The 27,131-nt window shown below is 48.6% G+C and overlaps 1 protein-coding gene across 3 annotated transcripts in view; it reads right to left on the bottom strand.

Moving 5' to 3' along the window:
• Vac14 (VAC14 component of PIKFYVE complex) overlaps positions 1-27,131 on the bottom strand; it is a 106,202-nt gene that overhangs the window by 58,515 nt on the left and 20,556 nt on the right. For all 3 annotated transcript variants that reach the window (XM_055621251.1, XM_055621253.1, XM_055621252.1), the window contains exons 10-12: positions 17,073-17,136; positions 10,656-10,800; positions 10,338-10,403 (exon numbers count right to left, since the gene is read on the bottom strand). In XM_055621251.1, coding sequence (XP_055477226.1) covers positions 10,338-10,403; positions 10,656-10,800; positions 17,073-17,136 — 275 coding nt within the window. The remainder of the gene's footprint in view (positions 1-10,337; positions 10,404-10,655; positions 10,801-17,072; positions 17,137-27,131) is intronic.

Here is a 27,131-nt window from a genome sequence, read left to right as displayed (position 1 = left end):
ACTCTGGCTCTGATGCCCCAGGCAATCACTTACCAGGTACTGAGCTATAGCATAAGGGAAGGAAATAGAAGATGCACAGTTTGGAACAGTTGCTGCCAAAAGGATGGATGGACACGTGTCCCACTCACTCTAAGGTACCCACTGAGATTCAGGAAGCATTAGGAAGCTCTAGGTTTATGCAGACAAGTGCTAGCTGAGGCTCTAGATGTCAACTGGTTCAATAACCCAGCTCCTTCAAAGGGGAATCTTTTTTTTCTATTGTCAGGAAATTCCCAAACTGTGCTCTCTCCAGTGCTGGCTGGGAGGAAGCAGCAAGAATGTTCCCAAGAGGCACACTTTGTACTGGCGGGAGAGATGGATGCTGCTTCAGAATCTGGAAGCTACACTCTGGAGAGTGGCGGCCAGTGCCAAGGAGTAGCTGAAGTCTCTGTCCAGAATGGCTGACTGTGGTGCCTTACAGGTGATCTGGGTCAGGTCAGGCTGCCCCTCACACCCTGAAGCTTGGCTGACAGGAAGGGCAGAGGCACCAAGGGCTGGCTTTCACAGGAACATGGGGTTTTCTGCTTCTGCCCACATAGAAACTAGTTCCTTTTGTCATGAGGGTATAGCTCAGTGGCCAGGTCTCTTCCATCCCTGACCACATATAACTTGGCTCTTGCTGCCCTGGGGCTTGGGGAATCAGCCAGAGAATTCATCCTAGGAAGCCAGACTGAAGGCCAAGAGCAGTGGGAAATGCAGCCACACCAGCTGGCACTGGGGCTGGAGGCCTCCGCCCTAGACACAAGGTAAACAGGAGCTGAAGAAAGCAGCAGGCAGGCTGGCATTCCGAGCAAAGCTGTGTTCTACATGGCACCGTAAGAATCCTGCCTACTGCAACAAGGTGAACACTGTCCCAAAGGAGAAAGTCCAGATTTTGGGTGGGTAAGGAGTTCTGTCCAGGTGTGGGCACATTTTCTTTCCCATTAGAAAACCACTCGGGGGCTGGGGGGTCCACCCCTATCAGGGGACTAGGGAAAGGACATAGAGGGAGAAGAGGGAGCGTGGGTGGGACTGGGAGGAGACAAGGGAGGGGGCTGCAGTGGGGATACAAAGTGAATCAATTGTAATAAATAAATATATAAATAAAATTAAATTAAAAAAAAAAAAAAGAAAACCACTTAGGTTGCCTTTAGTATCTTGGCAAAGTAAATTCCAGCTGTATACATGAACAGCTCACAGGTAACATTGGCTGACTCTGGGCACATGTTCTAGGGGATTTAGGCAGCAGCTTCTCCCGACCTCCAGATGGACTCTGGAGATCTTTCCTAGTGGCTAAACCTGGACTGTTATACAAGGCCAGTAGCTAAAGCTATTCTCAGTTCCACTGATTAATCATGTAGATTAGTGAAGATGATGCTGGCGGTGGCCAGAATCTTGGGATATGCACAGAAGTAAGGCCAGTTAGGGTAGGGTCAACCGAGAGAGTAAACTGCTGATCCCAGTCCCGAACCTCAGAGGTTTTCCTTCCTGCTGATCTACTCATTCCCGCTTGAACTGTCCTGAGTTCCTAGCTCTTAGGGTTGTAAATTCTCTCTGAGACAGTTATTGAACTGAGTGTAGCTGGAGTGGCGCACATGCATACCCTTGAGTTCTGTCACCCGGTGACGGGTTACCCTGCACTGCGGTAGCCAGGAGAGGACAGGATTCCTGACTACACCCGGAACTCTGCTTTAACCACGGCTTAGGGTAAGCTCCCCACAGCACCTGGCCTGAGAGATGGGGACGCTGCACCAACTTGGTTGTTCACCTTCTTGTAAAATGTTTCTGGGCATCAGCTCTGGGCTGGATCGACGTCTCTAACAGCCCACAGCTAACTGGCCATTTTAGAGTGATTAGGGTTATGAGGGAGGGATGGGTCTAAAGACGGAGGCATCCTAACCCAATCTTAATGTGTAGAGGAAAGAGGGAGAGGGAGAGGGAGAGGGACAAGGAGATGGAGAGGGAGAGGGAGAGGGAGAGGGAGAGGGAGAGGGAGGGAAGGAAAGAGGGAGTGGAGGAGAGGAGCGATCATACATGAGCTTCTGAGTGATTCAGGAAACCATCTAGAGATCCTGACCAAATTCATTAACTTTTCTGGGTTCTGTGGGATTAGTTTTCTCTTAGGTGAAATGGAAAAACGAAAAACCAAAAAGCAGAAAAAGCAAACAAACAAACAAACAAACAAACAAAAAACCCCAAACCTACAGAGTCCTCTTGTGAGGCTGCTGGAGAGATGAAGATGGGTGCTGGGTACAGGGCCTGTGATAGAGTCAGTAAGTGGAATGACTCTGTCACCTGTGGGGAGTGGTCCCCCCTTCTGGCCTGAGTGTATCGTGAACCCAGTACTGGAATTTAGCTTTCCAGAGGAGGATAAACAACATAGTCTGGAAGAACACATGACTTCTAAAGATGCCAGGAGCAGTGTGTGGGGCATGGGGTGAGCACAGAAGGTCATGGCCTGGCTCCTGCCTCCATGACTACATGGAAGAGGGCATGGAGGCTGAGAGCCGGGGGTCCCAGCTCCCACAGATCTCATGCTGATCCATAGTGGTAGCTCTCAATTAGACATGTGCACCAGTCTCCTGGAGTTTTGTGAAAAATGCCAGTCAGTGCCCAGGTAACGAGGCCTAGCCTGAGGGAATAGCTGGGGGGACCTGGGGCTAGGACCAAGCAGCTGGCTTTGAGAACCTGAGAGTATTCTGACAGTAGCCTGGTTTGGTGGTGTTGAAACACTTTGCTGCCAAATGGTTATATTTTGGCCTCTGAAGGCAATCACTTTGGAAATCCAAGGAGAGATGAACACTGGGGGCCTTCAGCAGGGCCAGGTAGTTTACCCAGCCCATTAAGCAATTCAGTTACCTAACCCAAGCTGAACCCAATGAAACCCCTGAGTTTATGTCTTCCTGCTGCTAGCAGGCCCCACCTCTGTGAAAGCAAACCTGCTTTTTTGCTGCCCTTCTCAGCCTCCCTCCACCTTCCATCAGGGGCCAGGTACTGGCCTTCTGTACCACTCCACTTATGGCAGTTACAGTCTTCAGATTTGGTTGCTTGCTTGGCCGTCTGTCCCACAGAAGTATCTAGACAGACATAAACATACAAACCTTCCTGGCCCACAAAAATTGGCTTTGTGGAGTGACTACAGCCTTCCCATGATTATGGTGGGTCTCCCTCCACTCTAGGGTGGCTAATAGAGAAACCGTGAGAATGTGAAATCTAGAGTGAGAAAGAGCAGAGGCTCTCTAGACAGGCACAGCCTTGGCAATGACTTGTTGACAAGGATTCAATTTAGAAGAGCTATAGTCTTTCTAGGCTCCCAGTAGTGGCTTCAAGTGTTCCTGCTGTGCTGTGGGGTACAGGTGCTAAGGAGTTGACCCAGGGGGTGACACACGGATTGGGACAGGGTTCCAGTGTCTTTCTCTTGCTGGCTGGAAGCTTCGTTGCCACATGGGAGGAGAGGGAAGTAGGAAGCTACAGGTCAGCCGTGGCAGAGTAGGGACGCACAGCATGTAGTGCTGTGGACAAGGCCCTGTGCTACAGTGGGAGACAACCCCAAGCCCTCCATCTTCTCACATGGAGGAGGCTCCTGGCTGAAGAATCAAGCCTCACTTGATGATCTGATTAAAGAAATCTACGGAATTGAGGTAGAAGTGGAGGGGTTGTTTTTGTTTGTTTTGAAGAGCAGATGGAATGAAAACTGGATGCAATAAAAACTGAGGCAAGGAACTGAGAGGAAAAAACAAGTCCCATTCTTAGGGAAGACTGTTCACTTTTGAGCATAAGGCATTGGTATTCTAGGGAGTGGAGTGAAGACCACACAAAGTCAGAGCTGGAAAGGACCAAAGATAATCTGGTCCAACTTCAGTATCTTAGAGAAGAAAACTAGTCCTGTGGAGAGCTGGGTGGCATGGGACCAGAGGCCTCCTGAACTCTGAGACCCCCCGGTGATCTCAGCCATTGGCCTCAACTTTTTAGAAGACCAGACAGAGGGTAGAGAGGGCTTCTGCCTGCAGTGATGGAGCTGCCAATTCTCTTTAAGATCTTTGAGTAGTCCAGAGTCAGCCCACAAGGCAAAGGGGAAGCGGCAAGGGCTAGGTCAAATGCTCAGAGAGAGGGCACATTCATAACTGAAGGTAAGCCAAGGACAAAATTCTATTAGGGCAACGTGAGACCAGGCCTGCATGAAGCTGCACCTAATCTGAGCTGGTCCCCTGTTCACCACAGAGACTGGGCTGGGTTTTGGAACCCCTGGAATCAAATCTACCCAATTCTATCTCCTCACTCTAAGACCTTGGGTAAGTCATCTTCCTTCTGTACAAACCTCCTCATAAGTCAAGCTGGGAGGTCTGAAGCCATTCTAGGACTGCTGGGCAGATTTGCAGAGACAACAGACACTGGTATTAATTGTTACTTTGACAAGGCTAGCATCATCGGGGATACAGGCCTTTGGGTATACATATGGGAGATTATCTTGCTTGCGTAATTGTGGGTGGTGCCATTCCTTGGGCAGGGGATCCTGCGCTGTATAATGAGAAAGGGAACTGTGCAGCAGCATGCATTTGCTTATCCCTTTCTGCTTTCTGACTGTGGATGCTACCAGTTGCTTCAAGCTCCTGTTTTGACTTAGTCCGCTTTGCTGGACTGTATGTATCCTTGAATGTGAGCCAGAGTAAACCCTTCCTCCCTTACGTTGCCTTTGTTAGAGTGTTTTGCCACAGCAACAGGAAAAGAAACGAAGACACAGGACGGATGCAGTGCAACAGTGGACCTATGTATGTGCCTGCCTTCTCATGGGCGCCTGCCTTCTCATGGGCGCCTGCCTTCTCATGGGCGCCTGCCTTCTCATGGGCATACTGCCTTCTCATGGGCGCCTGCCTTCTCATGGGCATACTGCAGGGTGGTTCCTAAAGGAGGCTGGGAGTGAGGCTATCGGAGGACAGCGCTGGCTCCTCCAGTTGCCGTTAGTAAGTTCCTCTATTCAACTACAAACCCCCGATGGAGCAGATCTGGAGGGAAGGCTCATCTTCAACTGAAGGCCTTCCCTCTGGGGACAGAAGAGCCCCGGTCACGTTGGAATCTACAAAGACCATAGCTTTCTGTTACCATTCCTCATAGCAAACCGTTGGCTTTGGGGTTTCCCTTTGAGGGAGACTTCATGTCAGTGTCCCTGTACACTAGACAAAGCAAGAAACCCAAGCTCAGTTGGCTAACTCACCAGATTGGAGTGGCAAGACTCCTTAATAATGGGGAAATCAAAGTAGTGTTTATGACTGTGATTAGGCGTATGGGGAAGGAAAGAGACTCAATGAGACAGCAGGGCTGCCTGGTCTTGAGACTGTGCCAAAGCTGATGCTCACCGGTGAAAAAAAGAGGCTTCCCACCAGCCATATTACCTAAAGTTGATCTCTGGAACCCATCTGACAGACAGACAGACAGACAGACAGACACACACACACACACACACACAGGAATAAATGTAAAAATAAAATGTAAAAAAACAAAGGTAGCCTCTTTCTGATCTGCTCAGGGCCCTAGAGTGAGCACCTGCCTGGAAAGGTCACATTTGTAGGGCTGCCTCAGCAAAGCCTGAGCTGCTCCTTCAGTTACAAATGAGGCAGCCTGACTTGGCCGGGCAAGCCCTCTCTCTCAAGGGCCAATCTCTTCAGCTTTTCTGTTCCCTTTCACCAGAGGCCTGCAAACAGGTTTCAGGTTTAACTTCCCAACTCCTGCCAGGGCAAACCCTTCATCAAATGAAGTCTACGGCATAGCAGGCTCACCCCTGGAGCCCCTATCCTTTTTGGTGAGGAACCAAGAGGTCCAGAGTTGGACACTAGCTGAGGCAGAGAGGTGCACCAGTGAGGACAGCCAGTGGCTCAGGATGTCCAATTCTGCTTCCTCAGGACTACCTAGGCAAGGGCTGCTCCCAGATCTGGGTACTTCTGAGACATCCCATCAGGCTGAGGACAGGAAAGACAGTGGTCTGTCTTGGCCTGGGGGCTGTCACTGTACTTTCGGGGAACTCTGAGTGCCTTTATAAGAAGCCTGTTCTCAGGTGCCCTAAGCTACCCTGTACACATACGCCATGGGTGCATCAAATGTTCCTGGACTACACTAGGCTGCGAACAATGCTCCAGAATGCTATCTGACACATCTGCTAGAAGGGTAGCTCTCGTTATTTCGCTGCTTTTGCACCACTCACATCAGGCTACAGCTTCTGTCAGCAACTTCTCTTGATAGTGACTTTGAAGTTAAGAGAGAAAAAAGGCAAGGGGCCTCTCCTGGGTTGGTAGTCTCTTCTGAGACTTGAGATGCTGAGGCAGGGTATGCCAAACAGGCCTCACTGCTGAGAAGACAGGTGCAAAGCAATATGGTACCTGCAGGGTCTACTTACTGCTCTCAGAGGGTTTGCTTCTGAGAGAGACCATGGCTGCTGTGGTCCTGAGTGTCTCTGCCAATGACAATGCCTCTTCTCTTTCTTTCTCTGGACCTGAGGCAGCCAGCTGCAGGCCTTCCTCAGCTACTATGAGGAGCCATGGTTCAGATACTGTGGAACATGCTGACGACAGGGCTCTAAGGAGCAAGGCTGGCAATGAATGCCAGCTTCAACCCAGGGCTGCTGGGGAGGCTAACAGAGGGGAAGAAGAACATGAAGGGGCACTCTCCACTTCCCCATTCCTCCCTGCCTGGATTTTTATGACAAGTGAAACACAGGTTCCTTACTCTGCACTGTGCTCCAGAGGCAGGTGGGAGATATAAACAAAAGTATCCTATGGTTAGGTATTGGTTGGAGAAGCTGAGGGGAAAGAGTTGTAAGCAGACATGGGGCTCAGTGAGGTCATTATGTATCTCCGAGGTCTTCTACAGAAATGAGCTCTAGAATCTGAGGAGCCTGTTTACTGGGGGGTCCTCCTGCATTCTGGGTCCTGTGCTGAGCGCCCAATGTTCATGAGCTCATTTAACCCTTCCCACAAGCCAGTGTCTTTGTTATCTCTCCCTTATGGGAAGAGGCTAGCCTACTTGCTCCATGTCAACCAACCATTAGGTGGTAGAGCCTGGACTGGATTTCTGGACTGGCTGATCTAAAGGCCTGTGTCCCTGGCCACCAAGCTGCACTGTCACCAAGGAAGAGAATACCAGGAAGGGATGCCATTCTAGATCATAACAAAATAAATGCTGTTGGCTTCCCTGTGAGTGAATACAATCCTCATATAAGCCCCTGAGGTGTTCCTAAAGGACAAGATGACTTCCTGGGTATAAACCTTGCTCCTAAGGCAGCTTATTCATCACTTTCAAAAAGCCAATTTATCAATAGATGAACTTAGGAGCACAGGAAGGTGGCTGTGGTGGACAGGGTCTGGTGAGAGCTGTGCTTCTGTGTTTGGTCTACAAGGCAGGTGTGGACTTCATTAGTTTCATTTCATAGGCTTAGGCAGGTTCAATTCCTCTCAAAAGGCCACCACTGAGGATAGCTCAGAGGGAGGTCAGCTGTCCAGGTGGTCCACACTCAGGGCAAGTAAAAGTCTTAGTTTTTGTGTGTTCTGCAAAATGGAAAAGGATATGTGCCCTTCCAGGTTTCTTCTGAGACTGAGTGTCACCACTCCCATGAGAATTCTTTCTATACCTGGGAGAAGGGTCACCTCAAGCCTCTGGACCCAGCCTATCAGGAAGGCAGAGAGGACCCTCCAGGTAGAGCTCTCTTAGGAAGCCAGCAGGCAACTGGCACCTTCTGGTGGCATAAGGAGCAGACACTAACATGCAGATCCATCAGGAAGCTCGAAGCATGTGCCCTGCATTCTATGTTAGAGAAATCAGGGTCACATTCCTCATAAAAATCAAGTTATTGCATTTGTAGCTAAAGGGAAGATTTCTACTTCAGTGCCAAGAATATTAATTTGACACCTGCAAACTGTTTCTGACAAAAAGGATTCAGATAGTGTCTACAAGGAGCAGGTGGTAGGGAGGAAACAGCCACTTATTCTGAATAAGGGAAGAATAGACAATGGATGCTAGAAGGGTGTGGCCTACCAATCTGTCACTCTGGCAGAAGTGAGGAAGAATGGCAGACAAGACACTCTAATGAGGCCACAGGACTGCAGAATACAGTGGATGGAGGTGAGCTAGGTCTCTTGGTTCTGTCTTCCTCATGCCTAGCTCTTGCATCATCAACGCCTGGGTACAAGCTGTCTCTTGGGGCTAGTGGCTCCAAACCACAGTGAGGAGTATACGGGTTTACCACAGTAGTACTGAGAGAGAGAAAAACATCTGCCACATCGACAACACATCGATGTCCTAACATACAAAGAGCTTCCTCATTCCAATAAGAAAAGTGGACAGAGGATTTAGGACCAAGATGGAAGGAGTTTTTTCAAAATATAAAAACATTCCATCCTGAACTAAAAATCTGCACTGAACAAGGGGCAATGGCCAGTGATGCTTCTGGAGAAGTCAGCAGGAAATAGGACAACACCGTTAAACCCAGTGCTCACTTCCTCATGGCTCCATACTCGATGGACACAAGTTAAGCAGTTGAGGCGACGGGCTTAGCTTCAAGCAGATCTGGTTTTGAGTTTGGGCTCTAGCACCTCTTAGTTGTGAGCAACTACCCCCCCCCCCGCCTCCCGGCCCAGAACTGCTTTGAGGGTTCTCTAATTTCTACAACCAGAGTCCAGCATGGTCTGTGAACCTCAGGCAGTGTCTGGGAAAAATAGGGCCCACTTCCTAGATACACAGAGGTCCTACAGAGGACCTGGGAGAAGCAGACTCCTGCTGCCAAGTCCACAGTGGGTCCTCAAGGTCAAACAGGTCGGGCAGAGGACACTCAAGAACAGGACCCTGGTGAAGAATCAGAGTGTGCCATAAGCCTCACTCACCAGTGATTATCAAGGTCCCCAGATCCAAAGACAGGAAAGGACAGCCATTCTCTCATAGCAACTCCCCTACAAATGTCCCCAAGATCAGCTTTAATCTCTCCTCATGAGGCCCACAAGATGTGTCCCAAAGCCCTGACAACATTTAGCACTTCAGCAAATCGAGTTTCCACAGCCGCAACCTGAACAGAGCAGTTTAATGGACTGTATCTCCTGTGCTCCCACTAAATGCGCACACACAAAAGCCAATTCCAAGCAAAGGCGGCTGGATGGGATTAAACAACTCAATTCAAAGGACTGAAAACTCAGCTGCTTCCAGTGAAGTCCCATGGAAAGAGGCAATCAGCAGAGTCCCCCCCTTCCCTTATTGCTCTGAACTGTGGGCCTAGCTCCTGGGTGAGTCACTCCCAAATCACAGGCAGAACTGGGCCACACATCCACCTGGCTTTCAAACAGAAAGGGGCTGGGGGAGGGGAGAGAAGAGGGTATATGTGTGCAGGGAGCCATGGGTATGCACAGACCATCTGTTTGGGATTTTTTCTGGAAATGTAAAGAACCTGAGAGGACCAGGAGGGTGATGCCTGCCTGCTCGTGTCTCTCAGCAGCCCAGGTCCAAGGAAGCAAGTTCAGGTTGCAGGACAGTTGCCAGGGCCCTAAGTGAGCATCACACCAGCCCAGGAAGACCAAGCTGCACCATTCCAAGGAAGTTGAGCACCCCCAACCCCGTCCGCTCCCACCTTCCCACTGGGTAAGTCATATGCCTACTGCTATGTGGAGAAAAGGCTCTGCCCATCCCTCACATGACTTAGAGTCCCAAAAGGGAGAGGGCTACAACATGGCTTAGACTGTCAGCATCTAACACACAGCCAGAAGGGATGATCTGGATGGTGGAGGACCATATTCCTGCAAATAAGCATGGCCTGCCTCTTAGCTGGGAGGCAGGGGAGCTGGACAGAACCCCATGTTCTAATGCTGGGACAAATGATGCCAAGAATGAAGGCAGAGGAGCGGTGAGTTCTAGTACCTTGTCTCCACCCAGGCCACCCTCGCCTTTTCACACTAGCAGCTTGTAATCACCCCAATAAGGCAAGGCTTTGGGACCAGTTTTAAGTTGGTGGCCAAGTAGGTAAAACAATAAAAAAACACAAGTATTACTGCTGTCCTCATCAGACAGAGGAGGAAGCTGAGGCAGAGGAGTTTAGGCAGCAAGGCAGGGCTATACCTTGTCCCCAAGCAGGCTGACCCTAAAGCCACACTCACCAACACCTTCAAGGGAAAATAATCACAGGCAGAGCTATAAATTCATGTCCTGTCCCAACTATTCCAGAAGGACCTACAGAAGAAACACCCTTCCTCAGAATGCTAAATGTAGTTTTGGTTTAAGAACACATCAACCACCTAAGTTGTGAAGGCTCCCACAGCTCACTAAAAGGAAGGCTGAGTTTGGGGACCTACCTCATCAGATTCATCAGATAGTGTCTGAAGCAGGATGGGGAAGAGGCTGTCTGTGTGCCGGAACATCTGGAGAGCAGAGAAGAGGGTACTTGTGAGCTCCCCAGCCCAGAGACTGGTCTCAGTGCAGACATGTTACTTGTCTGTTACTCCCCCTGACCTCTGCCTGGATTACAGCACCTCATAGCACCAGCCACTCTTCTGCTTGCCAGGGCTTCTCTAGATGGCCATCCCCCTGTCAATGAGTGTGGCAGGATCTGGAAACCCAACGTGGACCTTTAGATGAACACTGACCTTCTGCAGAGCTGGGGCCAAGCTTACCTTGCGGGGAGTTTTGATGTACAGATGGTAGAGCCATTTCAGAACGGCAATCCTCGTCATCATCCCAATGGTTGTGTCACTGAGGTGGCAGTTCAGGACTTGCACAATCCCGTCCAGGTGCAGGGTCACTGGAGCTCTGTCAGTGCTGTGAGCAAGACCAAAATGAAGCCATGAGTCATTCTCTCCCCATAAACCGCAGCACCCCTTGGGTCTGCACACTCAGAACCACACTTCTGTCCCATTGTCCTGGGGACTGGCAGGCAGCTAAGCAGATGGTACTCACTGGGCTCAGCCCAGTGGCTCCAAGGGGGGCTTGCTTCTCTCTGTTTGCTCCCTTCTCCCCTTTATGAAGGAGCACCGTTTGGGTGCAGCTATGCTGTCCCTGTGTGGGGAGGAGGCCCTTCTGTTGGACTCAGTCACATGACCTTCCTCTACCCAGCACCAGTCTAACTTTCATAGGCAGAGCTGGCCCACATTGGACCTCTGATCTCAACATTCTGAATGTTTAGCATTCCCAGGACACCAAGCCAGACATTTTGCTGATGAAGTCAAACTAATATGTCCAACAGCACAAGGGCAGGTCCCTGAAACTCTTCATGGCATCCAAGACCCTTTATGGGTAAGTGAAGACCATTAGCCAAGTGAGGATGAGGATTGGTTTGTCATCTTGCCACCCTTGCACCTGGCACAGGATTTGTTCCAGAGAGAAGCAAGAGGGCTGCCTTAGAGGAAGAAACATTCTTTGGAACCGGGGATGAGATGGGAGCCTGCCTGAGAGAATATAAGTTTGTTCAAGTCTGGCCTGGAGATCCCACACACTGAAGCTCTCTGGTCTCCACTAACAGAGCATAAGCAGCCTGGGGAGGGCCAAGTGCTGCTCAGAGACGGAGATGCTCTGCCCAAACTGGCTGTCCTGGAACTCATTCTGTAGACCAGGCTGGCCTTGAACTCAGAAATCCACCTGCCTCTGCCTCTGTGCTGGGATTAAAGGTGTGTTGCCACTACATGCTGGCATTCCTGTGAGGCTGGGTTTTCAGGGCAGGAAACTTTAGGAGTTGGAGAGCTTCTCTTCCACTCTCACACTGCATCTCCCCAAAGTGACGGCAGCCCAGGCTGCATTTTCTGAGTACTGGAGCCAGGCAGCTCCACTGTCCACCCATGCAAGATGGTCTTTCTTGCCCTTTCCAGGCTATTCAATTATTCATCTACAACAGGAACTTGACGGCTGTGTGTTCCGCATGAGCCTGCAGACTCTCTGAAGCTCCTGTGCTAGGATGTCTAAGGCGTGTGGTTCTATAAGCGCTAGGCAGAATTGCTGGATAATACACGTTGGTGCTCCCCTGGTGCCTGCTTCAGGGTTGCTCGGGCATTCCATTCTCAGGGGATTGGATGATCTCAGTATGTGAAACAGTGACAGAACCCAGAATAGAGGACAGAGGAAAGCAGCCACCATGCTTTCCTAGGAGTCACGTGGCTAGGAGTTCCTAATGGCTTTTGAGCATTTCAAACTGTCAAGGCTTTGGCAGCAAAAGACAGACAGAGCCAGGATGACAGAGACAGTGGTCAGTCAAGCCCTTTACCACTTTGTCTTGCTCTCTGTCCAACAAAAATACAACTGAAACTCAGATGGGCTTTTACATTCTCTAGGTTTCAAGTTGAAATTAACTTTCATGTTTTAACTGGGCCACAACATTAGCATATCAATAATCAATAAGATGAACATAAAGATCCTTAATGAGATGCTCTACATCCTAGCCTTTGAAATCTAGCATGCATTTTCCACCCCAGGTCAGGGGCTCAGCAGCTATGGAGTGCTGCTATAACCAGCCAGCATAGCAATCCATGTTGGCTCTTAGGACTTTTTTACATCCCGCCTCTCTCTGCCGATGGCCAGAACTTCCCATTTCATGTCCAGGTCTTGCTTTTCTGCATCCTGGGCTGGCCTTTTGTGGAGCTCCTTCTGGAATGATGCCTGAGGCTTGGCTCCTCTCTTTGGGCTACAGGTCTTGTGGCTAGAAAAGCTCTGTCTCAGTGGTGAAGCAGATGCCTGCCATGGCTCAGGGCCTTAACGATGCAGGTGGATACTGAACAGTAGCTGCCTCCTTCTCAGCCATTCTTTGATAGCCGTGTGCCCTAGGGTTTGCAGTGGGTCCTTTTCCAGCGGGAGCCACAGGGTATTTAGGATGCTGCCTGGGGAGAACCCTGTGCCTGAAGACCACTGCTGCACCTCAGCTGAACCAGCCCCTGACAGTCCCTTCAGGTGGTTGGTGCCATGTCAAGTCCACATGACAAAGGAAGGAAACTGGCAGCATTGTGAATGCACACACTCTCCAATGCCACCCCACCCCCTACTTCCAGTAAGGCTGAGGTGTCAGCCTCAACCAACAACCATGAGGTCATAGAGGGGACTTCAAGTTTTAAGCACCCAATCTGCCAATGCACAGAAGGGCAAACCTGGGTCCAGAGGCACTGTGAGATGCACCAAAGCCAAGAGGCCAAGGGCTGAGAACTCATTTTCTTCACTAGAGACATCTCTCTGGGTCCACTTCCCTTGGCTAGCTCAAGGTGAAGGTCATGGGAAGCAGCTGCACACTTATCTTAGTGGCCAGCAAACAGGGTCAGGATAACATCTGCCCTTGAGCAGGCAGCACTCAGCCCCTCTGTCGGGTGGTGCTGGCTGCTGAGCTCTGCCTGTGCTCTTGGGGAGCTGGGGTTGTGGGACCTTCCCAGGGTGATGTGTGCTTGCACAAAGTGACTGATCAGCTTCCCTGTACTAGGCCAAGCCTGCAGTGTAGCGTCCTCTGCTCTGGCTGACCCATCATGAACAGAACAGCTCACAGGAGGTTTAAAAGACATTTCTATGCTGGTTCCAAGATGTCTAGACAAGTCATTCTTGAGCTCTGAGTTATTTCAAGGTGTCTGCAGCAAGCATTTTTTCCTAAAGCATTTTATAACGAGTCTTACAGGAACATGCACTACAATGTCAACGTGAACGGCACTGCTGCAGCTTAAAGCACAGACTTGCCCAACCATGCTTCAAATGCCACCAATGCACAACCATGTGGTCAGCGGTTTTCTCCAGGAGGCAGCGATGCATTTTTGTGTGTTTAACGTTTTATGCTACTCATATTACAGCTGTAACCAAACTGGAGAAAGGTAACTCTAAAGATAGAGCTTATGAGTTCAATGTCGCCTTTCTAAAACACAGTTCACATTCTTTTTAATCGGCAGTCACTCAGTGGCAGCACCAACTTCTAGGCTTCTCTGCTGGCTGTGGTGCAGGGCAGCCAACCACACCAGGTGAACAGTCTGAAATGGTCACTGATGACAGCATGGCCCTTGGCAAGGCCTAGTTGTCAGGGGGAGGACTGCACAGTGATACCTGTCCAAAAACCTGCCAAGTACATCAGAGAGGCCATGTGCAACCCTTAACTCTCCAACAACAATCCATCAAGCTAAGTGCTGGTGACCTGGAGCCAGACAGGCTTAGCTTGGATTTTCACCTCATCACTTAATTAGCTGGGTGGCCTCCAGCAAGAACTTAACCTCTCTGTCCTGTCTCCTCATCTTGATTATGGGGAAAAAGAGGTTCTTGTGTAACTAGGGTAGCTAAGTGTGACCACGCATGTGCTGTCCGCCAGGCACTGTTTCAAGCTTCTCACATACTTTACCTGATTTGTATCCATTCCTCTATGGGGTCAATACTGTCATTGTCCCCCCAGTTAACACACATAGGAGGCAGGATGTGAACTGGGCCCCTTTCTCTCCAGAGGAAGGGATGCATCCGGTATGCAGATAGGTAGCAGTGGTGAAATCCTCCTTTGCTGTTGTCTTGCTTTCCATCATGCTTCCTCCATTCTGACCTCTTTTCTTTTCACCTCTCCTCAAAGGAGGCCCGTCTTCAACTTCCCACAAATCTCCAGCCCCATGAGGGTAAAGGTTACACCCCTTTGGTGCTGCTTGACTCTCCACCCACTCAGACAGAGAGATATCACTTCTGTTTTTTCAGTGGCTCTCTTGGTGGCCAGACGGGAGAGGAAGGCATCTTGTGGCCTTTTGATGCTTTGATTCCTCATAACCAGCCTGATCCCTGCTATGGATTCGGCTATGGATTCAGAATTGTGTGTGGATGCGCATTTTCCTAGGAAAAGGGTCCACAGCTTTCATTAGACTCTTTCAAGGCTGGTGATCACTAAGAGGCTAATGACCAGGAACAGTCTTCCCTCTAGCCACTGCTCTTTGCTTGTCATTTGGGTGGTGCTCTGGGTAAACTATGCATCCAGAAGATGGGAGGCCAGGTTGTTTTGTGTCACCCTGAATGCCATCTGTGCAAGTTCAGTGGCCCTGGAGGGAGCAGGCCAGAGGCTCTGAGTGTCTGGCCTGCTCACACACCTCCTGTGCTGGTTTCTTCCAAGCACAGGCAGGGCTGCAGGCCATGATGCTGCCAGAAGACGACCTTCCTACACCAGCATAGTATGCAGGATAATCTTTTTGTGTTTTGTCTCCCTGTGTGTTCTCAAAAGATAGGATTCAGCATTAGCTCTTGAGTGATAGGTATAAACCAAATCTGGTTCCGGCTAGCTGGTCTGTGACCTGAACACAGGAACTGAAGTCTCTGTAGGCCCACCCAGCTGAGTATAAGTTTCCAAACGGCAAGTGAGGTGGTAGAAGGTTGTGCCACTTTTGCAGCCCATCAGTCACGCACTGGCTCTGCTTCCTCCTTCATTCTACAGTCACTCCCTGAAGCGTGACAGTCTCTGTTGTCCAGATTACAGTGCCAAGTGCATGACAGTCTTTTTGGCTACAAGTGGGAGTTCATACATCCCTTCACTGACCCTACCACTCCTGCATATGCTACTGGCTTGCAAAGCCTTCCTGTCCAGAAATGGCCCTTCAAGAGCCCCTGCACCTCTGCCCATACCTCTTATTCTAAGTTCCAAAAGCCAGTTTTCATGCTGGGCCCCTCCTCCCTGAGGATTCCTCGAGTCCCCTGGGGCTGAGTCTAGAGATCCTTGGTCATACCTGTTCTTCCTTCCAGTCCAGCTTAGGAATGTGCCAGGACACCCTGGGCTTAGCTTTAGCTAAACATCTAGAGGCTACTCTCCCCGTTCCTCCCATTTGTTCCACTCGTCCAACAGCAAAGCCGCCAAGCCTACTTTTCAAACACAGCTTTTCAGTGTGAGCTGCTGTCCCTTCTCCCCAGCCACTCTGACCCTCTCCTAAAACCATTCCGTAAACAGTAGTCTATTTCCCCATACTTCTTCATCCCTAAAATAGACATAAGGGTGTTGCTGATGGGCTGGATACCAGCGAAACTTCAATGGTCTGACACCGGGTGAGCACAGAGCCTGGGTGTGGGGCATGCTTACCAGCCATAGGGCCTTGTCTCCCTAACCCTCCCTAACCACCTCCTCTATAGTTCTGCTGTCTCTTAGAAACTGGCTTGCTACTTCACTGTCTCCCATTAAAGTGTACTGAAGTCAGGATCACATTTATGGGCTCTTTCCCTCAAAACCTGTGGGGACCAGCCCTGGCAGTGCTCTAGAAGCAGATGACAAGCAAGTGACGGTGAGTGGGTGACGGGCACTCTCCTGTCACTCACTTTGAGAGGCAGCTCCAGGGCACACAGGTACTGGATTCAGAAAAGATCCCCGGGTTTTTAGGGATAGCAATACACTAAGCATGAAATAGAAGGGAGACCCTGAGGATTTGAAAAGAACCTCCTAGAGTGGAGCAGTTTCTCCTCACAACAACTGGCTCCCCAGGCCCAAGTTCAATGTTACATTTAGAGGAAATCACTGTAGAATTGCCATCTACTCTAGGCACAGGTGCTAATGTTTTAAAGAGACAGCTTCAGCAGGCAGGTCCGCAGACTCAGCCCAGGACAGAACCATGATGGTTTCCTCCCTAGGGGATTCCATCACCTGGCAGGAGCAGGCTGGCAAGGCAGGGTAGGACTTTGCTCCCTGGTCTGCACTGCCCCCCTGTGGAAGCCTGTGCTATGACAGCCATCCTGGGAGAAGGCAGAAGAAAGTTCCAGTGCCTGCGCCTATGCACCATAGCTACTCTCCTGACCAGTGTTCTGTGTCTCTATGAGCCCTGCCCAGAGCCAGCCTTTCCTTGAATAAGGAAAAGACGCTGGGCAAAGGCACCTGCAGCCTTACGACCATCAGCATACACTGCTGGGCTTCTGGAATGTGCATTTATTTACTGACCAGCGGCTCCCAATCTTTCCCAAAGGCAAGCAATCTGTCCAGAGGAACTGGGTGGAGAGGCTCCTGTGGCACCCTCAGGTTTCATCAAGTGCCTCCGCTGTGCACCAGGCATTCCCCAAACAGTGGCCTTGGCCAGTTTTCCTTGCTGTAATCTCTTGCACCCAGGAAAATCTAGACCACCAGCTTTCCACGAACCACTCACCTGGCTGAGGTGAAGACGTTGATGCCACTTCCAAAGCTGGAGTCACAGGAACCACCTGGACCTCCTACGGAAGGAAGAAGAACATGGTGAGGCCAAAGCCTGCCTGCTCTTTTGTAGAAACAAGACCCTGGTCTCTCCTCCCCAGCATCCACTCCTCCATTCATGCTCCTGAAAAGGAAGCCAAGGACCCAGTGCTTCTGCAGTCCCCAGGGCTCAGGGGACAACAGCCATGCACAGGGATTTCATAAGCTGTGGACATTCATGCTGAATACAACTGGGACATTTCAGAAGGGCCTGCAAGCCCAAGGGCAGTGGCTGTACATGACTTAGGCTTTTTAGCATCTTAGCCAACAGGAAATGCAGATCAAGTTCACAATGAGCTACCACTTCATGCCCATCAGGAGGGCTGAAGTCAAAAAGGAAGAAGATGGAAACGTTGGTAAGGGTGTGGGGGGACAGAAACTCTTATGCATTGCTGGCAGCAGTGTGAAATGGTGTTGCTACTTTGTATAACAGGTTGGCAGTTCCTCAGAACTTAAACACAGGTGGCCCAGCAATCCCGCAAAAGAGCAAAGGAAACCTGTATCCCATGGAAGCTGCATTTTATGCCAATGCAGCCACCTACCACAGTCAAAAGGTGAAATCAAACCACATGTCTCTGCATGGGTAAACAAACTGAAATACTACTCAGCAACAAAGAGGGACAGGTTACAGAATGGATGAACTTTAAGGACACGCTAAGTCAAAGATGCCATGTCCAAAATACTACATAGTAATATTCCATTTATAGGAAGTGTCCAGAATAGGCAAGTCTGGAGACAGAAAGTAGATTAGAGACTCCCTAGGGCTGGAGGATTTGGGGTGGTGGAGTGTGATGGGTAAGGGCTTCTTTTAAGGTCAGTGAAGATGTTCTAAAATCTGGTGGGCTGATTATGCAACTTCGTGACCAAACAAAAGTTGCTAAATTGCACACATTCAGCTGGTATGTAAAGTTTACAAAGCATCAATAAAAGGGTTAAAAATGACAGTATGCATCTGGAAAGCTGCCAGTGAGGCAGACTCTAGCCCAGGTACTGGCCAGAAGCTGGTCACAGCTTAGAGCATCAAGGACAGGAGGAGGGGTCAGCATGTGAGGTACGCAGATACAGGGTCAACGTCACCAGTCAGTACTGAGCCAAAGAGCCAATATAGCCCCAACAGGATGCGCTGCAGACAGGACTTCTGCGGCACCCTTCCACAGTGCTTAACTTCAGGATGCATGGGAAAACATGTGGCTGACTCACCGTGGAGCAGTGGGTCTGCAGAGCGACCGGCCAGACCTTCGAAGTGTCAGTGACTGAGTCAGAGGACAGTGGTTAAATGTAGTGTGGAGTTTCAGACTCAAAGGGACAAGAGGGGAAAACTGAGGACAGTCAAGTTAGGTGTTGAGTGGAGCCAGTACCCTAACAAAGTTCTAGGTAGCTAAGAGAATGACATATAAGGAGCTTCTTATTCTTTTCTGAACACTTAAAGTTATTTTTTAAAGTGTCGTGTGCCCCCCCCCCCCCCCCCCAGACGGGGACTTTCTGTGTAGCCCTCGATGTCCCACATCTCCCTTTGTAGACCAGACTGGGCTTGAACTCGAAGAGATTCACCTGCTCTGCCTGTCTAGTGCTGAGATTAAACTTAGACTAGAGACAGTACCAGTTTTGTGGAGAAGAGAAACTGAGCATACAGGGCATTCCATGACAGGCTCTAAATCAGACAGTATCAGGAGCCTGGTATTTTTCCAGAGAACCACATATACACATTGAGGGTGGCAGAGAAGGACAGGGAGGGAAGGAGGGGGAGAGAGACACAGAGAGATGGAGAGAGACACACACATACAGAGAGAGAGAGAGAGAGAGACAGAGACAGAGACAGAGAAAGAGACAGAGACAGAGAGAGAAAGAAGTTGTTTGTCATAATTTCTGCCCGGGATTTTTGTCACAGTCCCCTTGTCCCCTGTATTCTCTCTAAATTGTCAGTGCTTCTCAGTCAGACCTAAGTTCAAAATTTCTTGCAAGGATTCACAGTGAGAATTTCTCAACCAGGCCAACAGGCAAAAATCATAAAGGAAAAAACCTGAAAGGCTAATTGAAATTAAAAACTGATTTAAAAGAAGTTGCTGGGAGGGATGGAGAGATGGCTCAGCAGTTAAGAGCACTGACTGGGGGCTGGAGATATGGCTGAGAGGTTAAGAGCACTGAATGATCTTCCAGAGGACCTGGGTTCAATTCCAAGCACACACATGGCAGCTCACAACTGTCTGTGACTCCAAGATCTGACCCCTTCACACAGACATACATGTATGAAGCAAACAAAACACCAATGCATATAAATAAATAAATAAGAAAGAGCACTGGCTGTTCTTCCAGAGGACCCGAGTTCAATTCCCAGCACCCACATGGCAGTTCACAACTGTCTGTATCCCTGTTTTAGGGATCTGTAACCCTCACACAGCTACACATACGGGAAAACCCCAATGCATATAAAATAAAGATAAATAAATCATTAAAAAACAAAAAGAAGTTGCTGGGAGAAGACATTTACAATGCATTTCACTGTCAGAACTAACACTCAACACAGGAAACGGCCCTTCAAGTCAAGAGAAAAGTCAGGCTGGGATGTATTTACCTAACATGAATGCGGCTATGGGTTTGGTCTCTGTTGCACACCCACGTGTACATGTAAACACACACACACACACACACACACACACACACACACACACAAATAAAATAAAAATAGGAAAGAAGAGAAAAGCAAATGAGAGGAGATAGTACAAGTCCCTGACAAAGCAGTCTAGTCATTTATGTAACAAATGCTTACATAGCTGCTAGGATGCATGAGGAATACTTTTAAACAGCCAACAGATGTTAGCTTTTTCATTGTGACAAGCCCACAGTGCCAGGACTGTCATCACTCTCATCCTAGAGGTGAAGAGAGAAGCAAGGTCAGAAGATTTGCCCAGGGTCACACAGCTGGATAGCAGGGGGTCCGGGCCAGACCCAGGGCCCTGTGTCATTGTGGAGTATTCTGAGGAGGGGAGGCTGCTGTGTGTGGCAAGAAATTGCAGGAATTGTGTGACTGCAGAGTAAGAAGTTTCCTTTCACTTGCCAGGGCAGTGAACATTTAAGAGATGACTCATATTCCCGTGGGAGGCAGGGGTGGGAGGGCGCTGAGGCTTCTCCATGATGGAGGTGCTTTTGCAGCCACTGGCCTCAGAAAGAGCCAACTCCAGCACTATGTGCTCACATGGAAAGTGCCCCATTCCTACACATAGAGGCAAGTGCTCGATGACTACAGCCACAGCTCCAGGCCCTCCTCTTGCTTTTGGCTGGAATTCTTCTGTAAGAAATAGCTGTCCCTTCTTTGTCATTCATTCACTCAATTATTTATATCAGACATTATGGAGCCATGGATATTTATTCTGTAGGTTGTATTTGTTTGTTTTGTTTTGACTTTTTAAAGACCAGGTTTCGTGTGGCCCAGGTTGGCCTCAAGCTCTCTATGTAGGGAAGATCACCTCGAATCCTTGATCCTCCAGCCTCCACAGCTCAGGTGTTAGGATTACAGCTGCAGCAGCACCCCAGCTCTTACAGATGACTACTGCTGTCCCTACTGTCATTCAAATGTTACCAGCCTTGACTTCTTAAAACTTTTAAAGTTTACAAATGAAATATTTTTTAAAAATTATAAATCAAATCTTTAGCCTATTCCAAAAATAGCCTATGGGCCTTCTTCTTCCCTGGTAAAGGGAATCTTTATTTCTGTATTAGGTAGGAAGGAGGCCCACACTGCCACCTGTCTTCTCTAGTCACAGAAGCGTAGGAGGGAAAGCCGTGGCAGCAGGCCAGTCACCCTACCTATGCCATGGTGGCAGGGTCTGGAGGCAGGGGAAAAGGAAGTGCCAGGGGAGATGGGAAGGGCAGACTGACCCAACAGCCAGGGTCCATACCCTTGAAGGCTACTCTCCTCATCTTCCAAGAACCCACACATCTATAGAGGAAATGTTAGGGCACCAAGCACGAATCTCAAATCCCCTGAGCAAGCCATCTCTCTTTCCACTCAGCCATCTCCCCATCTGGGTTTGATCCCTAATAACACGGACAGAGACACACACTACTCAGCAGAAATGGTGTTGCCCTCCTGCAACCCCAGCACTGGAGGCTGACACAGAAGGATGCAGAGTTGAACGCCAGCTTGCGTGACACAGCAAGGCCCTGTCTTGAGAAGAGAAGCAGAAGAAGGGGTAGAAGGACAGATGCAAGTAGATATTCACCACGTGGCAAACGCATAGGAATCTATTCTAGGCGCGCTCCGCCAACGGATGCCACGTCCAGTCACTTAGGGGGAAAACAGGACCTTCATCTAATCTCCAGTATCCTCCCCAATATATTGTTTTTGCATATGTATGTGTGTGTGTGTGTGTGTGTGTGTGTGTGTGTGTGTGTGTGGCATGTATTCACATGTGTGCCTGTATGTGAGTTCCCATGTGTGGACCCTCGTGTGTGCGCATGTGGAGGCCAGATGCTGATGTCGGGTGTCTTTATTCTGTATGGAGACAGGCCTATTGATGAACCTGGAGCTAGCCAGCCAGCTTGCTCTGGGGAATCCTGTTTCTATCTCCCCAGAACTGAGGTGTGTCCCAACGTCTGCCTGGCCTTTGTGTGAGTCCTGGGGATCCAAACTCTAGTTCTCAGGCTTTACCTACTGAGCCATCTCTTCAGCTCTGATCCAATTTCTTAAAACACATATTTCAAGGGAGGAGAGAAGACAGACAGTAATATATAATGAACATTCAGTCAAGCGCACTTTATGTAGTTTGCTCCTGGCAAAGTGGAACCGAACCAAACCAAACCAAACCAAACCAAACCAAACCCCCAACTAAAAAGCTCAAACAAAACAAATTTCCAATCCATGGGGAAATAGGAACCCTAAATGGATACTGCATCACTTTGGGGCAGTGGTCTCACCCTTCTGAATGCTGTGACCCATTAGTTAATACGGTTCCTAATGTAGCAGCCGCCAACCATAAAATCACTTTTGTTGTGACTTCATAACTGTAATTTTGCTACTGTTATGAGTGTAATGCATATAGCTGATATGCAATCCCAAGGGGTCACAACCCACAGTTGAAAACCACTGAACTATGGATTTCTTCTCTTTTTCCTTTGCTGAGGAATGATGAGCAGATGGTGACAACTTTCATAAAGGGAGCTTTTATCTTTAAGAGGCATGCACCACCAGATAAGACAGGATGGTGTGAGACACACTTCAAACTTATCTGGGATTGGAGGCACTGGATGGAAAGACCAGCCAGAGTGAAGTGAAACAGGGTGCCTTCTGCTACCCGACTCTTCACTTACTGTGTTTAATCATTTCCTCAGACTCTTTACAAACAACTTTGATTCTCCTAATCACCCATGTATCAGGTTTTGTTATCATTTGACAAGCAGGGTCTCTGAGGCAGAGAGGTTAGGTAGCTACCCTAAGTCAGAAAGTAGGTCAGAGTTAGGCCACAGGGAGTAGACACCGGATTCTACAGGCAAATCTGTCATCCTCTCCCACTGGGCCTGTGTGACAGCGGAGAATGGGTCCACAACTGAATACAGGTGGCTTTTAGAGAAGGGAAAATGCAGGAAAATGGCTCTTTCATGAGAGGATTTGGCCTGTATTAGGTTGATGGCCTCTAGCACTGTGCCTTGCTTATGGGGGAAGACAGATATGCTCTACTTTCTCGAGATGCGTCAAAGAGCTGAGTGCAGCGCCACTCACCCACATAGTCTCAGCTAAGCAAGAGGCTGAGGCAGAAGAACCCTGGGAGACCAGCAGTTTCAGGCCAGACTGTACTGCACAACAAGAACCTATCTCAAAAACAAAGGTTCAAACCCAAATAATCTAACTGGCAACAGCAAAACAAACAAAGAAAAAAAAAATCCCTCTTGCTTTCACCTCCTGTCAGCCCTTGTCACATTTCTTTGCCCTCCATTTTCAGACAAATCATCAAAAGGATTGTAATCCTTACTGCACCTCCTCCCCCCTTCCCTCTCAGAACCTGCTCCCAGCAGTCTTATCTGACAGCACTGATGCCCCCATACTGTGAAGACCAGCACGGTCTTTTCACCTGCACAGCTGTCCACATCACTCCCCAGTGGCCATCACTTGCTTCTCTTCTTCTCAATCCCTGGCTTCTCCTTTACTTCATTATCCCATTCTCCATGACGGTGTGATCAGGCTCACCGGTGGCCTTCTCTCATTGACACCCAGCCCTGTGGCACTCTCTCTCAGTGTATTATTACTTATAAATATATCTGGCAGAAGCAACCCAAGAGATGATGGATCTACTGATGGTTTCAGGGAATTTCAGATGTGGTGAAGGCATGGAGGTCAGAGGACCTCAGTTTGTGTTCACATGAAGTGTGAAGTGGCTGGTCACAGTAGGTGGTCAACCAGGAAGAGGCCTTAAGTGTAGCTAGGCCTTAACTCTCAAAGGTCCACCTCCCTGGGAACCAAGTAGTCATCATCCTGTGAGGGGCATGCTATATTCATGCCATGCAACACCTAGCTTATAGCTCCAGACAGTTATACCAAAGCTCCCCACCTGACTTCCAGGGGAGCACAGATCACCTAGTTAAAACTATGTTTCTGTCTAAAGCGCATCAAAATCCAGCACATTCTACATTTCCTCACCTTCTCCCAAAAATCTCCTCACTGTCCCTCCACAGCCCAATGGATAGCAACTCTATGTTCCCAGTCACCTGACTCCTTTCTCTGATTCTACGTGCTAACCCCATCTGCAAAGGATTTCTTTGCTCTATGATGTTCTGTGGTGCCCACTCCCTCCAAAGGATTATTACCACCTGGCCTAGAGATAACCCTTAGGTATACATCTGCTAATTAATTCCTAAGACTAAATTATTAAACATTTAAGGCTCATGATACCTGCTAGGCTATTTAATCTCTTCTCTGTTTGCCTCCCAAGAAGGAAGGTGTCTGGCGCCAGGCCCATTCTCTTCCTGGGCCTTAAGGCTTCCCAAGTCATCCCAGGTCCCAGCACACAATCTGCTCCTCCTGGTTTCTCTTACGGGAAAAGCCCCCTTTATCTTTGGAGGCCTGCATCATGATAGTGGGATTAAAACTGGCACTCAGCAGCAAATATGGTATCAAAAGCCTTAAAAGTTTATGAATTTATCCTTAGGAAATAATTACAGATGTTTGTAAGATTTTTCTGCATGCAAGTTCTTCTTAGCAAGGATTATAGGGTTAAGATGGAATTAGAAGTAGCTTGTGATTTATGATAGATTGGTTAAATAGATTAGAGCATTATCTATCTGATGTAATAATACAAGGTCAGTACATTAATAGGGAAGTACAGCTTAATAAATTAGGATGTTATAAACTACATTTCCAAAGACAAAAGACATTCGAATTACTGGTCTAGACACTGATATTATTAATATACCTAATTATACAATACTGGCTAAAAAAAAAAAAGCCAGTATATGTTGTGATAAAAAAAAAACAACAAACAACTGTAGCAGAAACATCCTTACTATCCACACAGTGGAAGAAATAGCCCTAATAGCTACTCACACAATGGAATATTGTTCATCCATAAACAGAAATGAAGTGCTAATATATGTTAACAACATGGGGGAACCTTGAACTGCAAGGTGAAGCAGCCAGATAAGATTGGGCCTGTACTGTGTCATTCTGTGATATGGAATGCTCACAACAGGCAAACCCACAGGGCTGAGGCAGTGCAGGGCTGGGGCAGCACAGGTGGGGAGAGCATGAGTTTCTCACTGGCGGACCGTGGAAATGTTTTGGAATTGGATAGTATTGATGGTTGTACTACTGTGTGAAGATACAAAAACAATTAAGTTGTATACTTTAAAACAATGTCAATTAAAAGATAAATCAATGCAGATTAGTGCTGACTAACCTGGAAAACTGTGTATTGCTGGCAAAAAAAAAAAAAAAAAAAAAAAAATTCAAACTGTAAATCAATCTATTTTCAGGATTGTGTGTGTGCACGCATGTGCGTGTGAAAGCAAAATACAAAGATGTAAGTGGAATATTTATACATTAAAAAACAAAAACAAGACACCAAGAAACAACCCAACCTGAAGACTGGCAAGCCGACACCCAGCTGGCAATGCTGGCTCTGGGTGACGATACGTAAGCACTGCCCTAACATCTCTCCAGGGAGCATGGATTTCCTTACATCAGATGTTTAGAAACAAGCTGCTTCAAGACCTCAGAGAGGCTGGGCCTGGCCGCTGCCTATGCTCCCTTCCTTGGGCTGGGTACAGTCCCCTGTACCCATGGTGCCACTGCAATCCCCACTCTGTAGCTGTCCTTACAGGCAGATCCATGTCTGATCTGCCTATACTTGCAGCCCTCATCGATGGTGCTGGCAAATCCTGCCAGAGTCAGTTTTGCAAACAGGTAGATTTTACTACATGCACAATGGAGCTGCCACAAGTTCTCTACTGGAAATCCTCTGTACAGACTTCCTTCTCACTTACCTCTTCCTGATTTAGAACCTGATGAGAAGAAACAGACCACTGAAGGCCCAGCTGAGGGTCTTGCAACGGGAACACGTACCTACACTCTGACTGAACTTCCTCATGCTGCAAAGGTGGCATTCATGCGGCAATTCCCCGTTTTGCTTTCAGTACAGAGTTTATAAAACTACACAGAACTCCCCCAGCAGGCTTTGTGATGAATAGCTTTGGTCAACTGTAGGCTGATGTGTTCTAAACAAGTTCAAATGCATTTTTGACTCACAATATTTTCAGCCAGTGGGTTTGTGATCGCAACCTCATTTAAGTCATGGAGCGCCCATGTTAAAACAATACTACAGTACTTATTGTAGAAGGAATTTGTCATAAAAGAAAAAAAAATCTATCTTGAAACTTACAGCTACCCTACAAACAGGTGACAAAGGTCACTCGAGCCACCGAGTAAGGAAACTAAGGTTTGGAAAGGCTAAGCAGCAAGGTCAAGTGTGGAAGCTAGGGAGACTGAGATCAAAGAAAGGCTGAGCAGCTGCTTAAGAGCAGAAGATGCCAGAAACCAGTGCTGTGACACCCAAAACAGCTAAGGGATGCCAGGGGCACCTGCTTAAGAGCAAAAGATGCCAGAAACCAGTGCTGTGACACCCAAAACAGCTAAGGGATGTCAGGGGCAGTGGGATCGGGCCAGGCATGTTGAATGCTGCAAGGACTCAGAATCAGGGAAAGCTCTTTGCACGGCATGTCCATAAAGGGGAGGCCAATGGGGAGCTGCAGGTGGGCAGGGCTTGGGGCAGAGGGTACGAAGGAGGGGTTGGCCTGACCTGAGGCTCTGATTTAGGAGAAAGAATTGGCTGTGGAGGGCTGGATCCTGCGTGTTTGAATACATGCGCACAGGCCGTGGGGAGTACGCTAGTGTGTGCATGTGTGGAGCATGCTGCATCTCCACAAGCTGAGCAGGCAAGGGGACTCAGAGAGGAAGACCAGGCAAGAGGAGTTTTGGCAGCCACGTGGTCCTGGGCAAGGCAGAGTAGTAGGAACAGATTATCAATATGAAAAAATGGGACAAGTGTGCCCATTTCCTGGCTGGATCATCTGTCTAGTGGCTTGCTGGAACTCTGTCTTGGGCATCCTGGAAAAGACTGTGATTAGTTATAAGCTGAGAAAGGTTGAGAATAAATGTAAAGCTGTCAAGTGAGATCCTCCCGTTTCTAGAAACTACTATAAAGCATGCTGTTCATCTTTTACAATGCTGCTTATGAAGTAGTAAAATCCAGGCCAAGCTGCTAAGACATACCCTGGTTTAGGGTAATGTTTTCCTGAGCAGAAAGCTACTTGAAGGCGGCTTTGAAGAACTAGTTAAAAGGATAAAGATGCTGCATTGGCTGGGAATCAAACCCAGGCCTCCCACATGGCAGGCAAAAAAATCTACCACTGAACCACCAATGCTCCAGTTCAAGGAGTGGACCAGCAACTCCCCAGAGAGCTCACTGCTGCTACAAGAGCAGAAGGGGAG

The sequence above is a fragment of the Psammomys obesus genome, unplaced genomic scaffold (assembly GCF_907164565.1).
Source record: "Psammomys obesus unplaced genomic scaffold, mPsaObe1.curated_primary_1811, whole genome shotgun sequence".
Lineage (NCBI taxonomy): Eukaryota > Metazoa > Chordata > Mammalia > Rodentia > Muridae > Psammomys > Psammomys obesus.
Note: the sequence above shows the minus strand (reverse complement) of the source record. Positions and strands in the feature narration are given on the sequence as shown.